The sequence below is a fragment of the Poecilia formosa genome, unplaced genomic scaffold (assembly GCF_000485575.1).
Source record: "Poecilia formosa unplaced genomic scaffold, Poecilia_formosa-5.1.2 Scaffold62, whole genome shotgun sequence".
In the NCBI taxonomy this organism is placed as follows: Eukaryota; Metazoa; Chordata; class Actinopteri; order Cyprinodontiformes; family Poeciliidae; genus Poecilia; species Poecilia formosa.
This window is the reverse complement of record NW_006800001.1, coordinates 2548724-2565291: the sequence shown is the minus strand read 5'-3', so window position 1 is coordinate 2565291 and position 16568 is coordinate 2548724. Positions and strand designations below refer to the sequence as shown.

Below are 16568 nucleotides of genomic sequence, written 5' to 3'. Positions count from 1 at the left end.
AATGAGGGGTTGAATTGTTTTCTGGATGCAGACAGTTGTCAGCTAAGTGGAGGCATGAGTTAGTGATGGAGAATTGGAGAGCAGCAATTTGATTTGTAGGTTAATAGCATCCTCATTGACCACACAACTTGCTCAGCAGGCCCAATTGGTAGCTCCAAACAGAGAGGGGGGGGGAGGACAAAACAAAACAAAGTGTAAGCACCACCGTGAATGAGCTCAGTTCCAAAACGGCAGAGCCTCACATTCTGGCAGCGTTGGAGCTTTTAGCGCCCAGTTCATCCTCTCTGCCCACTGATGCCATAATCCTGGATGTAAAGCGTCGGGGTTTGTTTGTGTGTGGCGGCCCTGCGGCGTTTGGCTCAGCTCAGTGTCGAAAAAGCTGTTTTTAAGTATCACTGTAAGCAAGAGCAGGCAGGCTGAATTATTCCAGGGTCAAGACCGATTAGATCCAGGGATTATTGCAGTGCAGTTAGCCTCTGGGATGAAAAAAAAAAAAAAAGACTTGACAGTTTCCTAAACTGTTCAAGTCTCTCTGTCCTCCGCTAGCTGAGCCGCATATGAGCGTTGAATGGTTGAATAGATCCTCTGTTATAGCAGGAATCTTTGTGTGACACTAATTCTGGTTTTGGGCATGCTCTGAGCAAATAAAGCTCAGCAATGGGAAAATATTAATGGAGTAAGGATGAAACATGAGCAGGAATTAAGATCACAACGATGCTGTTTTTAGATATTATATCAGTTCTTGTAGTTTGTAGATTCTGGTGTTTGGTGAAGGGAACTTTCTTCTTCTGTGCCAAGCTGTTGCTAATGTGGAATAAAATCTGTAGCTTTTCATCTTGACGAGCTTTCATAAAAAAAATAAATAAAAAAAAGTAGCTTAAATGTTTTGTTGTTTCTGTTGGTTTCCAGGACCAAGTTGTGCGAATGAGTGACTGATGCCAACTTCGCTTCTTCAGGTAAGCTAAAGCTAACCCTGAGGTCTCTTATGTTTTTTCTTTCTTCTTAAAATTATCTTGCTTTGGGGTTTGTATGTAAGATGTGAAATATTTCCTTGTGAAACATATTTTATCATCAAAATTTTGTTTTGATTTTAATGCATTTTCAGTCACCATTAAAATATTTTTCGAACAGTTTTTTTTTTCTCTCCTTAAAATGTAAGGTATTACTAACATTTGAAAACAAACAGCTGCATGATTGGCGTTTGTAGCAGTAAACAGTTGCGTTGCTGTTTTTAAAAATTTTAAAAGCAATTAATGAAGTCAGCTGTAATAATCAGTTAATTACTGTCAGAAAGGCCCCGGTATTAAAAGTCTTTAAAAGGTCAAAGTTTTCCAAACGTATACACAAACAGCAACCGGATGGAAATAAACATTTTGTTATTAATATCTGCCCAGTTTACTTAACAGCTCTATGCTGATGTTAATGCTGATATGTTGCACTTCTGTGACATCATTTGCATTTCAAAGTGCTTAGTTTTGAGCTGCAAATTTGTAGTAGAAAAAAAATGAAATGATTTTTCATGAACTGGGAAAGTGTTTTGTTTGTAGAAAATATTGTCATTAGTTGGAAAAAAATTGCTGCACTCTGTGTATGTTTCCCATAGAATGTAGAAACATTTCGGAAGTCTGAGATTTTCCAAAAGCTGCCATCATTTCCGAATCAGGCATATTCCAGGTTGAAATCTCAAAAAGATTAAAAAGAACAGCTTTGCTCTGAATCGTTCAGCGTGGCGTGTTTGAACAGCTAGCATTCCGCTGCAGAGAATATAGCTTCCCTTAGCTTCTTAAACTTTTCCCTTTAACCACTTCTAAACACTTTAACAAATTTCTCACTGAAGTGTATTTTGTACAAACCACTAATGATAAAGCATGATGAGATTTACTAGTTTTGGGCAGTCGGACATAATCAAACTTATAATTGTCTGATTTCTGCCACCACCTGATTTCTCACTACATCTTTGTTTTTATTGTAGTTTTTGTTGATCGACCCGTGTCTCTTTTGTGTGCCCTCCCTGCAGGGCAGAATGGGTGTGTGTCCCCTGCTCCTGCTTCTTGCTGTAGCCCTCGGGGCCACAGCCCAGGATCCACAAATCACCACAGGTATGAACGCCACCCACCGAAAGCACAGTTACATGGTGTGTTTGATGGCTCACACTTACACACTCCGTCCTTTTGTTTTGTTTTATGCTCTTCCAGCTCCTCCTGCCACACCAGCACCCACCACCCAACAATCCAACTCGAACGCAACAACCATCCAAGGAACCACTACAGTCGAACCACCAACAACAAATTCAGCAGTAGAAGAAAGCACCGCAACAGAAACACCTGAAAACAATGATAAAAACTATGATACCTCCTCCAAAGACACACCGGCAGCAGGTCCTAATAATTCTTCAATATCTGATGAGTTGAATTCGACTGAGCCTCCTACCAAACCAGCATTGTCCGCCATCACAACCATCACAACCATCACAACCAAAATCCCAGACGGTAAGTGCTTGATACCAATAATATTTCGAAAACACTCGCATCACTGTTTCCAACACACACACACACACACACACACACACACTATATATATATATATATATATATATATATATATGTCAGCTTGTATCGGCGTTTTCCAACTTTGTGATACAAGGATCGGCTATAGTGGAAACTAGGGATCGGCCTTATGAATGGCATATTTTGTAGATATTTTGAAGGAGTTATTGTGATGTAGTTAAACATTTCTTTTTAACTGTGGACCTGTTACAGCTTACAGCTTGAGCTTCACACACATTACTATAGAAATAAAATGTACTTATCAAAAGGACTGGAAACTTTATAGTCCTAACTAATACACAATAATAGTCCACAGTCATGTTTTGTAGCATAAAGCAAGAAGAAGTTAGAAATGAATCAAACAGACCAGTGGCAATCCCAGTTTTGGATATTTGTGAGCAAAGTCAATTAGTTTACTCTTACAAGATAGATAATCCTTAATGCAGACTTCTTTCTTTTGCTGCTTGCTGTATGATAAAACATTTGCATCACTCATCTCTAGCATATAATCTGTACAACGAGCCTGTTAAAGGATTTAAAGAGGGAGTATTGTGTAAAATCGACGCACAGGGCAACCTTCCCCTATAGCTCCCCCAATCAGCTCCTGCAGGCTAGAGGCAGCAGCAATTAGAAAACACCTGGAAGTAGCTCATCATACGAGCTACTTCTCAGCGCAGCACTCTTGTTAACAGCATAATTAGAAGCATTGTTTTGACGACGTGCTGAAGGCAGCATGTCAGAAGCTTCTTAATGAGGCTCAATTTCAAGGCGTCGAATTTCTTTTAAGTCATGTTTGATATTCACAGCATTTAACAACTGAAGGGAACATAGTAACTTGATTGTGGTATAAAATTTCACTATGTGGCTGTAAAATACCATCCATCTAAGACAAAAACTCTACAGGGTCACCATGGTGGGACGTTTGAAGTGCATCTGAACAATCTGAAGCGCACCATGACAGAATAGACAACTGGATTATCATTTTATTTTTTATTTTTTGGCATCATGAAGTGATTGGTACCCAGCTGCCAGAACCATCTTCTGTCTGGAGTTTTTAAATAATAGAGGCATGTTTTTTTCCCCCCTTTATGTCACAGCTCACAGATGTGTTTCATCCTTGAGAACAGCAGAGATGTCAAACACATTTCATGCACCGTTCTCCAAATCAGTCCTCTTCAGAGCCTCTCCGTGCCTCCAGTGGTTCCGCAATGCCTGCTTAATTTGTGAAAGTTCACATTTGAAATCAAGTCTGATCAACTTGAATGATGATTTAAAATTGACTAGAGGCAGTTTAAAGATGGGTTAAGTAAACGAGACTTTAAATATTTAAGCAGATCTTTAAAGGCTTTTTTAAAACTAAAAGCAGATTGTGTACGCTCATTGCTTGTGACATGTCCGACTGTATGTTGCTGCTAATTTGTTTGATTATGTGACTACCGTATTTTTCGGACTGTAAGCCGCTACTTTTCCCCCACGTTTTGAACCATGCAGCTCATAGCCCGGTGTGGCTTTTCTGTGGATTTTTCTTCAACCACCAGGGGGCTCTTTAGCAGGAAGTGAATCACTGGAAGTCAAAATTGGAAATCAAAGAAGAAAGTGCTAGTTTTCATTTAGAGCAAGTACATGCTAGCAGCGGGCATGACAGGAAAATGTTTTCAAACTTATATGATGCAGCTTTTAAGTTGAAGGCTATTGATCTGGCAGTACAGGAAATAGGGCCGCTGCCTGTAAGCTAGGCGTGAACAAACTATGGATCGGCGTTGGAGACGGAGGGCGCCCTGATAAATCCAGCAGATTTATCAGGACGCTGCCCTCTGCTGGGTCCTTATGGAAAACCAAGAGCAGCAGAGATACTAGCGGCTTATATATGTAGGTTTCCTTTTTATTTTTTATTTTCTCAAAAAATTTGTAGGTGCGGCTTATAGTATGATAAATACAGTAATTTTTATTCATTGTTTTGTTGAAATCAGACCAAGTGATTAATCACGTCTTGGTAGTTGTTGGACTTTATCTTCAGGTGATTTTACCACATCTGAATGGAGCGCCTGAGCACACCCGGGTTTTAAAAGTTGATCCTGTTTCGGCTGGATTTGGTTGAAGATTCTGATAAACCTTTTAGTTTTTAAAAAGCCCTTAATTATTAATGTTGTGTTTATATTGCTCAGATGCATTTTAATGTCTGAAAGCCTTTCTCAAAAAAGGTTTTCACAAGCACATGAGGTTAGAGAAATTTCATATAAAAAATCCTGAGTGGTTTCTGTGTTATTCATGCAGTATGGCGCTGCCAAGAGCAAGTGAGTGAGGCTCTGTGGTCAACATTCAACCTTTAATATTTTAGATAGGTGAACATTTTTCTGCTTTTAGCCTCCGTTGTTTCCGTTCCAGAAATATCCTTATGTGATATGGCTTCATTTGATCATTCACCCACAGGAAAGCCACATTAACAGAGCCGTACTCGCCCACAGGAGAGCAGTCAACGGCACAGCTTTACAAATGCATTTGTTTCTCCCAAGTTTTCTAAACTTTGTCATTGCCACCACAATCTAACTATGCAATTAGGATTTTTTTTTTTTTTTGCAGTTGTAGCACATGACTGTGACATGAAAGGAAAGTTCATGCATCTCAAAACCATTTATTAAATAAAAATCAGCAAAGTGTGATGCATATTTGTACTCTACCCCTTTTTACTCGATATCCAATCATTAAAATCTAGTGCAAACAATTGAATTCACAACAATCGAATTTGCACGGAGTCTCCCCATTTGCAAATTCTCAGCTAAGCGGTTAGCGAACATTATCCAAGGAACAGCAGAGGGTCAGGGACTAATTGGTGTATATAGTAATGACCATACGAGTTGTAATAAATTCCCACTTTTCTCTGTTTTCGTTATCTCATCTGTTTTCTGTGAGCTTTAGCATCATCCGCTCTGTCCTCCATGTGATGTGCTGCTTCGTCCAACTAGGCTGAACAAACCCAAACATACAGCCAGAGCTACAATGCAGTTGTTTATGTCAAAGTATATTAGACTGGCACCGTCAAAGTTTTGTTCTTTTGTTTTTTCGTTTTGTTTTTTAGTGAGGAAAATTCTCAAAAACAACTTCAAGATCTAGATGTACAAATCTGGTGGCGACATACCTCACCAACATACACCTGCAATTATAACAACAGGCGTGGTTATCCCAAAAGTATTTGCCGTTTGGTTTTAAAATAGCCATTTTTATCCCATTTCACACCTGTTCACTGTTTTGTGTTGGTCTAACACACAAAATCCGAATAAAAAAAAAAAAAAGCAAAATTTCACGGTTGTAGTGCAACAAAAAAGGTAAAATGTTGGAGTGTTTAAATCAAGCTAGCAGTTGATGGAGCTGAGATATCTGCACAGTTTTGACTCGAGTGTTGTAAACTTGAGGAAAATGTTTAAAAGTTTTTAGTGACGATGCTTGATAGAAGATGTGACTCACCCACCCTACTCTTTCACATTAATTATTAATGCTCAATCTATGAAAAGTTCCCAAATCACCCAATTGATTCAGGGCATACAATAGCACCTAGTTTAGTTTAAATTCTTGTGTAAATGAATGATTTTTATTTTTTATTTTTTTGCGACACTGAGCCTGGGAACTTATCCAAGGATTTCATCAGCATCAACTAATCGGCATTATCCAGTCGGTTTGAATAAGACGTATGCGACTCGACTATATAATACCCCTATTATATAACGTGATCGCTTTCCTTTCCGTAGGTATTATGTAATTGCTCCATTGTCTCTCTCTGGACATCCTTCAGCCTGGAGTGGAGCGCAGCGCAGCCAGCCGCTCTAAATGCCATTAGATCCGTCAAGGCTGTGTCAGTTCCCCATGACACTCGCAGCCCTTTGTTCTCACGCTCTCCTCAATGCACATATTGTCCGACGGCGAACACTGAAATGTCCTGCGAATTGTGCGTTAAAAAAAAAAAAGCACCGTTTCTGCCTCTGCTGTTCCTAAATGCTTGTCCCAGAAAAGGCAGATGGCGTGAAGTCGAGTGATGCTTTCTGTTCAACAGCTCGAGTGCTAAGGAACTTTGTCAAAGTCAGCCGATGATCTCCTTCCGACGACGTGTTGTTTTTCCAGGAGTAGAGCTGAAATGATTTATTGCGATTATTTGATTGTTGAAATAATCGTCAACTAATTTAGCAATCGATTGTTAACTGGAGTATGCAGATTCCCAAAAAAAAAAGACAATTTGCTGATAAATAAACAACATATTCAGAGTAGCAATACTCACCCAGTTTAAATTCACTAAAGGAATGCTATGTTATTGAATTTTAGGCAATAAAACATTTATTTCCATCTTTTAATGTATTTCCAGTATTGTATCGAAAAGGCATAAGTAGTTTTGTGAAAAATCTTAAGAATGTGCTGATTTATAAATTAATTGTCAGAATAATCAATGGATTAATGGATTAAAAATAGTGGTTAGTTGCGGCCCTGGCTTGGAAAATCTTTTCTTCTGCTTTGCGTCTTACTGAATCACCAACAGCATACAGAAAGCAGGTGGGTTTTTTACACCAATCAGATCTCATCTTTTGTTCTAGTTGTAGGTGCAAAAGGTCAAAAGGAAGACCACAGTTCTGCCTCCAGCTCCTGCGCGTGGTAGAAATGTGTACGAATAGGTGACCCATTGTAATCTGACGGAGGGGCAGAATGAAGGACACATATATGCTGTGATGTTGAATCTGTAATCATTCTTTAGCACCAACCTCAAACTAAATGGAATACATTTTTGATTTTGATATGCAGAAAGGCTTTTATACCAAAACTTTGAAGTAATTGAAATTACATTGACAGCTCCTGGTATCTGCTGTCATCGTGGATACAGGTTCCTCCTGAGGTGAATGGTTCACCTTCTTGGTTAAAATGTGATTTATCTGTTTACTCTGAGAGAAACCAGGTCATTTCTCAACTTGTTTGGTGTTTTTTTTGTTTGTTTTTTTTTTAAAGCCAGTAATATATTGACATAATGGATATCCCAATAAGGTTTTTATTGTTCCAGAGATACCAAAGAGTCTCTAAATGATACATGATACGCATTTGCAGATAACAAAATCCCATCAAATACTTCATTGTCAATGCCAGCTTTCATTCTTTGTAACTTCAAAGTGCTGTACTGTCGTGCTCTACATTTCGTCAGTATTGCACCAACATCATTGTTGGTGACAGTCTATGGTTTTTGACAGCCACTGGTATTTTCTCCCTACTGGAGTTTTAGCAACAATATACTTCCTGCAGCAGAAGAATTAAGCCAATTAAGAGACTGACTAATGTTCAAACAATGTGTTGCCCAATACTGGTGCTATTTTATTACATGTTTGTAAAGATGACTTTAAATGTCGTTGCCCTGCTACTAATTGTTTTGACTGCGAACGTATTGCTGAAGTTTTCTCTGTATTTTAGAGAATTCTGTAATTCATCTTGTAACACATCATACATGGACAAAACCTAAAGGGAAATAGTTCTCCTGCTGTATTAATGTTCAAATCTTTGCTTTAAAGATTTGAACATTTTAGTGAACCGAGCAGCTTTCAACAACCAAAACAGTCTCTCTGTCACTGCTGACATCATTTCAATCACCAAATTAAATGTGTACGGCCTTTTTTCCACACATGGTTACAGCCGACACGATCACTGACGGTACAAGTACAACATGTATGAAGAATTAAATTCTGTCAGACTCAGGGATGCTGATACCAGTCATTTAAAAAGATCTGGATCCAAGCCCGTACCTGAGATTGAATTGGAACGTACCTAATAGACATCGATACCAGTAATGGAGCAGAAGGATTCGGGCCAGTCTTGCAAAAGGCAGACGGCATAACACAGACTTGCAATGCGATATGCAAGTCTTTTAAATCTCTCGAAAGCTAAAAGGACACTGAGAGCGTGAAGGTGTTCAATCTGTAGGACTGGACTTAATGGTGAACTCGCAGGTTGTGGAACTGAACTCGGGATGCTGAAATATTTTCATGGAGGTAAATATTAACTCAATTAGCGTCATCTCAGGTTTTCTAATTGAAGAAATAGAACGTCCAGAGACATCTTGGCCTGCAAGATCGTCTGCATAAGGATGGCTAATAAACTTATTACTATTAGCTGACATGATCCACATAAGATTTTATATAAAAAAAACAAACTGAGTAAAAAAATTACCACATTTCATCACAATGTGTTTTTATTCAAACACAAAAAAATATTAATTAATGCCTGCTGCTATTAAAAATGATAAAAAGGGCACAAGCATAGTATTGGTAACATTTATTTATTCTTTTTTTGGTACAAAACTTAAGATAATAAAATAAATGAACACTCATTGAATTTAATAATTTTCAAGCACTTGATGAATGGAGCATCATCTTCAAGATTTCCCCCAGAAACTCGTTAAGCCTGGTGGTTGGGCGCTACGGCAGTCATTCTTCCAGCGGCTCGTTGTGTTTTTCAGTTAAATGTTTAAAGTTGACAGGAAATTTGAAAATATCACTTGATAATTATATTATATCTTTTAAGAGAGGAAGATTAATACCTGAACACCAACAATAAAGTCCTAAAAAATGCAAGCAGTTCTGAAATACTTAAGTAAAAAAGCAATGCTTTGCCTGGTGGGATCACAAGTAAAGCCTGGTGGCCCGCCAGGCTTGTAAAACACTGGGGGAAACCCTGAACTGTTTGCCATTGGCCTCATATTATATTTAAACAGTGCAGTAGACATGCTCTTTGTAGATTGGCTGCTATAGTGTCAATACAGTGCTACCTGAAGAAGAGTGGTGCTTGGCAATCCTTTGGGATGAACTCCTCGACTCTCTGGAATCTTTGCTTGCAAGGATGCAGGACTTTGAAGTAGATGGCGATTAATAACCAGGTGGTTCCAAGTCCAGTCCTCTAGATCTGCTATCTTGTAGCTTGTAGATGCATCCCTTCGTCAGTACACCATGACTCTAATGAAAAACCCGCATTTGCAGAGCTGAAAGACATTCTGATTGGGGAATATTTCCTTTTGATTCAAATGTATCGAAACAGGAACGCCCCTCAAAGTTTTGTGATAGCAATTCTTGAAGATGGGATTTTGCTGGTGTTTCCTGCCTTTTTATTCCCCAGCTCTAGTATTGTGCAACTAATATAATATCACTCTGTTTGTAAAACCTTTTCTGTCTCAGATATAGATGACAAATCAGTAATCGCTGTGATGGTGGCCCTGTCATCGCTGCTGGTCATCATCTTCATCATCATTATCCTCTACATGCTCAGGTCAGTGAAAGTCTGTTTCTTTCTTTTTTGGGTGGTGGTGGTGGGGGGGTGTTAGCAACTAGAAATGCTGCTGTTACCATGACAATGCCAGATTGACCTACTGCGACACAAGCAGACAAAATTTGTTGCTCTTTTTAAATTATGAATTTAAAAAAAAACAACTAATTGATTCTATGTTTTGATTTTGACAGATTTAAGAAGTACAAGCAAGCAGCAAGCCATTCCAATGCCTTCAGATTGACCAACGGCAGATCAGATGACACAGGTGAAACGTCCACATGAACATACAGGCTCCGTGTGTGAACGTAGCTGTTTGGAGTCGTATTCACCAGCAGCTGGATCAAAGTTGTTGATCTGGATTTTAACCCTCATTTGATTTTGTTCCCTGAACTGATAACATTTCTAAGCCTTTTAAGAAGCTTTTTTTTTTTTTTTTTTGCTGTGATTACCTAATCAACAGGGCGACCATAGACTCCTTATTTTTATTTTTTTTTTTTTGCTGTATTGTTGCCTCACATCGCCCTCTGCTGGGCGTTTTTACAAGCTGCCGCTGAAATGTCTGAGCCAGGTTTCCATGTGGGACGTTGTGTTCTCGTGTTCTTCCACATTATCTCATGTCTTTATCTCGTGTCTCCTCCCAATCCTCCCACCCTCACCCCTCCTCTTTTCACTCTCACCTCCTTCCTTCCCTGCCCTCGGAGCAGAACTCCAGAGCGTGCCGCTATTGGCTCGGTCTCCCAGCACAAACAGGAAGTACCCACCCATTCCCGTAGACAAACTTGAGGAAGAAATGAACCGTCGCATGGCTGATGACAACAAGCTCTTCAGGGAGGAGTTCAATGTACGGCACACTCAAGCAAACATCCTCTGATAACACGCCGCAGTCTGGAGCTTAAAGTAGTTTTTCCACAACTGAAAGTTTTTTGTTTTAGCTTCTCCTGATGAAATTATAAAAACATAAATTGTGATATGCTGAAGCATTGCTGTTAATCGAAAGCCATTTATTACCTGGTTACAAGCAGAGATGAGACTTTCAGAAACCATCAATTTTTTTACTAATTGAACTAAATCTGTTAAATCTGAGTGGGGGAAAAAAAATCCTACAACAATATTTTAAACTCATCTTTACTCAAAAGAAAGAAGTACACAGATTTTTAGGAGATTGTGGATTTATAGAATATTCCTCTACAGCTTAATAGCCGTCAGATACATAATGTATGTTGACAAAAAAAAAAATCATCAGGAATCATCTTAAGATGTGAGACTGATGTCTGGTTTTCATCATATGCTTGTTTTTGTTTAGGCGCTGCCAGTCTGTCCCATTCAGGCATCATGTGACGCAGCTTCCAAAGAGGAGAATAAAGAAAAGAACCGATACATCAACATCCTGCCATGTAAGGACCACAGAATGCTGAGTCAGACTTTGACAGCGTTTATATTGAACCACAGTCAGGAGTTCAAGTTGGTTTGAGGTTCCTGACCAAGAGTTAGAAATATTTTGGAGCGTCTTGATTTAACACCCAGAACAAATGATTATTTGAGCTGTTTTTCTTTATTTTGCCTCTACTCGTTCATAATCCGTCGTCCGTTTCAGATGATCACTCCAGGGTTCATCTCTCCTCTCTGGAAGGAGTCCCCGACTCTGACTTTATCAACGCTTCTTTTATAAATGTTTGTATTTGTTTGACATTTTTACCATAAGAAACGATTCCTCTTTTATCACATATTGCACTACATCCCTAATCTCTCTGTTTTTTGGTCTCCTTCTGTCGCAGGGGTACCAGGAGAAGAATAAATTTATTGCAGCCCAAGGTGAGGTTGGTCGCAGAAACTGTGCCGTAGTTCGGTGATAAACTTGAAAGATTTTTTTTATGCTGATTTCTGTGTTGCTCCTCGTCTTCTAGGACCGAAGGAGGAAACGGTAAATGACTTTTGGAGGATGATTTGGGAGCAGAATACAGCCACCATTGTCATGGTTACCAATCTAAAGGAGAGAAAAGAGGTAGGAGAGGAAGAAAATGGCAGCCTTTATAATAAAACAAATTCAAATAATCAAACTTTGATTTAAATATACAAACAGTTAAAATTGCAGATAAGAAGTAACTTTTAGCATTTTTAAATAATGTGAAGGTGGGAGGAAAGAATGAATCTTTTTTTATTTCTTTAAATCTATGTTTGAAGCGCACACCGCTTGGTGTGAGTTTGATTTTAAATCGTTTTCTGTTTTGTTTTTAGTGTAAGTGTGCGCAGTACTGGCCGGACCAGGGCTGCTGGACTTACGGGAACATCCGCGTGTCTGTTGACGACGCCGTGGTTCTGGTGGACTACACTGTCCGCAAGTTCTGCATCCAACAGGTACCACAACACTTTCATCAGAAACCTTTACAGCGATTGGTGCCACGTTGGACATGATGTGACATGTTTCAGGTTGTTTCTGATTTGGACACATTTATTGTCACTAATGTCAGTGACACTCCATCTAATGTTGGACATTTTACTAGCATTTTTTATTTATTTTTTTTGTTATATTTAATTACATTTTGATTCAAAGCCTCTTCATCTGCTGAAACTGCTAAATTAAACGGGGTTGTACAACATTAGGATATATTGTAGAGGCGATAATTTTGGCACATTTTTAATTACCTTACCAGTTATGACATAGACCTACTTTCTTCTTGTACTCTGTGACCTTTCACCTTATCTGCTTTTCCATGAAGAGATTCATGTCCACCACTCAGTTTTGGGTTCTGCTGAAGATCTGTTTATTTATTTAGTTATTTATTTATTTTAATCTTGTGGTAAAAATGTTTCTAACAGTGTTTTTGGTAGTGAGGAGAAATACTATCTCTACTACCTCATTCACCTTTTCTAGAGAGTCAAACATTTGACTATGTTGTCACTGAGTGGTTACACTTAGTGACATATTTCTGTTAAAATTGTCTTCTTACACAGGAAACTTTTTTTTTTTATTCTGCAGTGCCAGACGAACACATCATCCACATTTAGTAAAGCCTAGTAAAGCTGAATGTCCTGTTTTTGTCAGAAAAGATTGTTCAAAAATATTTGCATGCCTTAAAAAGTTGAAAGGCTGGTAATGATTTATTTGGTTTTTGACTCAAACTTATATTTGCTCTTTATTACAGCAATTGACTTTGGTTTAATGACAGAAATGTATGTGTGTGTGTGTGTGTGTGTGTGTGTGTGCGCGTTTGTTTGTAATACCTTGTGGGGACGATTTTCCTGATATATACTACGTTGTGGGGACCAATTGCTCCTTGTGGGGACCGGAGCCTGGTCCCCACAAGGGGAAACCCTGTTTTTGGGTGAGGGGTCAGAGTTAGGGCTAAGGTATGAATTGAATTTTGGTTAGGGTTAGGGTTATGTATGTGATGGTTAGGGTTAGGAAAAGGGTAAAGGTAAGGTTTAGGCTGTAGAAATGAATGGAAGTCAATGGAAAGTCCCCACAAAGATAGCAACACAAACATGTGTGTGTGTGTGTTTTTACTTCATCTTGTATGTTCAAAACACACTAGAGGACTTTGAGTTTGTGGTTTGCTCTCTGATCTGAGGTCTTCTGTGTCCCAGGTGGGCGACGTGTCGGGGAAGAAACCTCAGAGACTCGTCACTCAGTTCCACTTCACCAGCTGGCCGGATTTCGGGGTTCCCTTCACTCCGATCGGCATGCTGAAGTTCCTCAAGAAAGTCAAGAACTGCAATCCTCCTTATGCAGGCCCCATTGTTGTTCACTGCAGGTAAGTGCATGGCTTAGTTTTGTGTTTTTTAGTTTTTTTAAGTGAATCATTAGATTGATTCATACCACTTACAAGATGGCATGCCTGTCTGACAGTGCGGGTGTAGGAAGGACAGGTACCTTTATAGTCATTGATGCCATGTTGGACATGATGAATGCAGAGAGGAAGGTAGACGTGTTCGGCTTTGTCACCCGGATAAGAGCCCAGCGCAGTCAGATGGTCCAGACTGATGTGAGTTTAGTGTCGCCGCTTGCTTCATACAGCGAGTGTTTCGTAAAGCGGCATCAGTCATGAGCCATCTCTCTCCCTCTTACTCCCCCACAGATGCAGTACGTTTTCATCTTCCAAGCGTTGTTAGAGCACTACCTGTTTGGAGACACGGAACTAGAGGTGACCTCGCTAGAGTGCCACTTAGCTAAACTCGGCGCTAACTCACCCGGAGCCGGCTGCAGCGGTCTGGAGGCCGAATTTAAGGTCTGCATGTGTGCTGTGATTCTTCACCTGTCAGTTAAACTACATCCTCCTGCAGAAAATGTGTTTGCATCAAATAAAGAAGTGTGTTTGTAATAAGCATTTTCGCAATCTCCAGAAACTAACATCCATCAAGATTCAGAATGACAAGATGAGAACGGGGAACCTGCCTGATAACATGAAGAAGAACAGAGTGCTGCAGATCATTCCATGTGAGTGAAGCAGCTTCTGCTTTGTGGTGTGGGGGATTTTTAATTCTGTTACAGTGCGCAATTAATCGCATAATAAATTAAAACGAGCTCAATAATTTCTGGGTGCATCGTAATCCCTATTATTTATGGTTTTAGAGTGTGTGGATTTTTTCCTCTGTTTTATTTGTCGTGTTTTATTTTGGATGTTTAAAATATCTTCCAGTTTCGGTGTGAAGTGGTCTTTGCAAAAGTGAAGTTTGTTGGTGTTTGAGACAGTGAACTCACATTATTATTTCATCACTGATATGACACACTTGAAAATGGTCAGAAAAACAACATGATCGTTTATCGTGATAACTACAATTTATCATCCAGCTAAATCGTAACAGGCCTACTTGCGCCTAAGCCAATCATGAAATCTTCCCAGCTTTTTCGCTCAGGATAAAAATACACCTGTGCTCTTTTGTTGACAGATGAGTTTAACAGAGTAATCATTCCAGTCAAACGAGGAGAGGAGAACACGGACTACGTCAACGCCTCCTTCATTGATGTGAGCGTGTCAGAAAAGCTTGTTTTACGTCTTTAGAGTTTGAACTTATCCTTCCCACTCCGGACATTTTTAATTCCCTTTTGTTTCTCTCTGGTCAATCACAGGGTTACCGTCAGAAAGACGCCTACATAGCGAGTCAGGGGCCCCTCACGCACACCATAGAAGACTTCTGGAGGATGATCTGGGAGTGGAGGAGCTGCTCCATCGTGATGCTCACTGAGCTGGAAGAGAGAGGACAGGTGTGTGTGTGTGTGTGTGTGTGTGCGTGTGCGTGTGTAAGAACTGCAATCTGCATCTAGGTATTAATTGGGGTTTTCATCAGGATAATGGTTCAGTAATGGGTTCAGGAGCACAGGGAGAGGTTTGAGGTGCTGACTTGACCTCCAAATTTCCCATTTCAAACGGGTGTTTGTGTGACATGCTGGACAAACGAGTCCAATCCATGGATGTGCAACATTGAAGCTTAAAGGACTTGAAGGATTTGCTGCCAATGCGTTGGTGCCAAATGCCACTGCTTGCCTTTGGTCTGGTGAAATCAGTGCCTCAGAAGGCCAGGGCTGTTTCGACTTATTGACGCTATTAGGCAGGTGGTCATAATATTATGGCTGATCAGTGCATGTCTCAGATTAGGCCATCATTTAAACAGATTTAGACTGCATAGATAGTAGAGGTGCAAGTAATCAATTAATGACTTGAGATCAATCGAAAGTTGATTTATTGACTGATTAACAATTAATTGATAAGCAGCCATTTTCTTAAAAACTGGAGTTTTCTCTTTTATGAAGAAAAAACTCCAGTTCGTCATCTTTTCATAACATAACAGGGAACATTTTTCATAATACACTAATTAAAAAAAAGTCATTAAAATTTAATATTTTGTACTATTATTTTACGGCACATTATTAATTATTTCTAAGCGGATGTTGCCAGTTAATTGATTGGAACTAATTTGAGCCTAATAAATTATAAATAGAAAATTATTTGCAAGTCGATTAATTGTTTGCATCCTTAATACATGCAGTTAAAATTACAAAACATGCCTAAATATTTAAGCTACCAGGACGTTTTTGTGAGTTTCCTGATGTTTGCATCTCCACTGTGTCCTGCAGGACAAGTGCGCTCAGTACTGGCCCAGTGATGGGGCGGTGTCCCACGGGGACATCATCATTGAGCTTAAAAGGGAGGAGGAGAACGAGAGCTACACGGTGCGCGACCTCCTGGTCACCAACAGCAGGGTAAGGAAGGACGCCAAAATGCCAAAAAGAAGACTTCTTCCTTGCTAACTTTGAATGGCTGCATTCAGCTAGCATCTTAAACTCTGTTTGAACTGGAGGTAGTTCAACAGTGTCTTGGCCTTGTAGTATGTGGGAAAGGATTTTTGTTTGTTTTTTTTTTTTCAGTCCGTTTTTGTCAATCATATCCAGGAGAACAAGGCTCGACTTGTGCGCCAGTTTCATTTCCACGGCTGGCCAGAGGTGGGCATCCCTGCGGACGGTAAAGGCATGATCAACATAATTGCTGCGGTGCAGAAACAGCAGCAGCAGTCTGGCAACCATCCCATCACTGTGCACTGCAGGTATGAAGATAAAACACACAAGCGCATGTATTTTATTCTCTTATTTTAGGAACTTTGGAGAAATGGTTCTGAAATCTAAACCGCTAGCAGCAATGATTCTGTGTGCCACGATAAAGCCTGTGGTCTTAGAAGTCATTTTTTTTATTACTTATCACAGAGAGGCTAGTCAAGCTGCTATCTTTGACCCGTGATGTTTGTTTG

At 39.6% G+C, this 16568-nt stretch overlaps 1 protein-coding gene across 2 annotated transcripts in view; it reads left to right on the top strand.

Moving 5' to 3' along the window:
- Nucleotides 1-16568, top strand: part of ptpra (protein tyrosine phosphatase receptor type A) — a 33171-nt gene that overhangs the window by 13279 nt on the left and 3324 nt on the right. The window contains exons 2-20 of one of the 2 annotated variants that reach the window (XM_016672541.1): nt 910-956; nt 2018-2099; nt 2196-2489; nt 9737-9827; nt 10019-10092; nt 10532-10668; nt 11131-11221; nt 11422-11498; nt 11603-11639; nt 11732-11829; nt 12063-12182; nt 13413-13579; nt 13675-13810; nt 13904-14053; nt 14169-14262; nt 14715-14791; nt 14896-15030; nt 15901-16026; nt 16192-16367. In XM_016672541.1, coding sequence (XP_016528027.1) covers nt 936-956; nt 2018-2099; nt 2196-2489; nt 9737-9827; nt 10019-10092; nt 10532-10668; nt 11131-11221; nt 11422-11498; nt 11603-11639; nt 11732-11829; nt 12063-12182; nt 13413-13579; nt 13675-13810; nt 13904-14053; nt 14169-14262; nt 14715-14791; nt 14896-15030; nt 15901-16026; nt 16192-16367 — 2183 coding nt within the window. In that variant the 5' untranslated portion in view covers nt 910-935. The remainder of the gene's footprint in view (nt 1-909; nt 957-2017; nt 2100-2195; nt 2490-9736; nt 9828-10018; nt 10093-10531; nt 10669-11130; nt 11222-11421; nt 11499-11602; nt 11640-11731; nt 11830-12062; nt 12183-13412; nt 13580-13674; nt 13811-13903; nt 14054-14168; nt 14263-14714; nt 14792-14895; nt 15031-15900; nt 16027-16191; nt 16368-16568) is intronic. The other variant, XM_007554321.2, reaches the window with a different exon arrangement.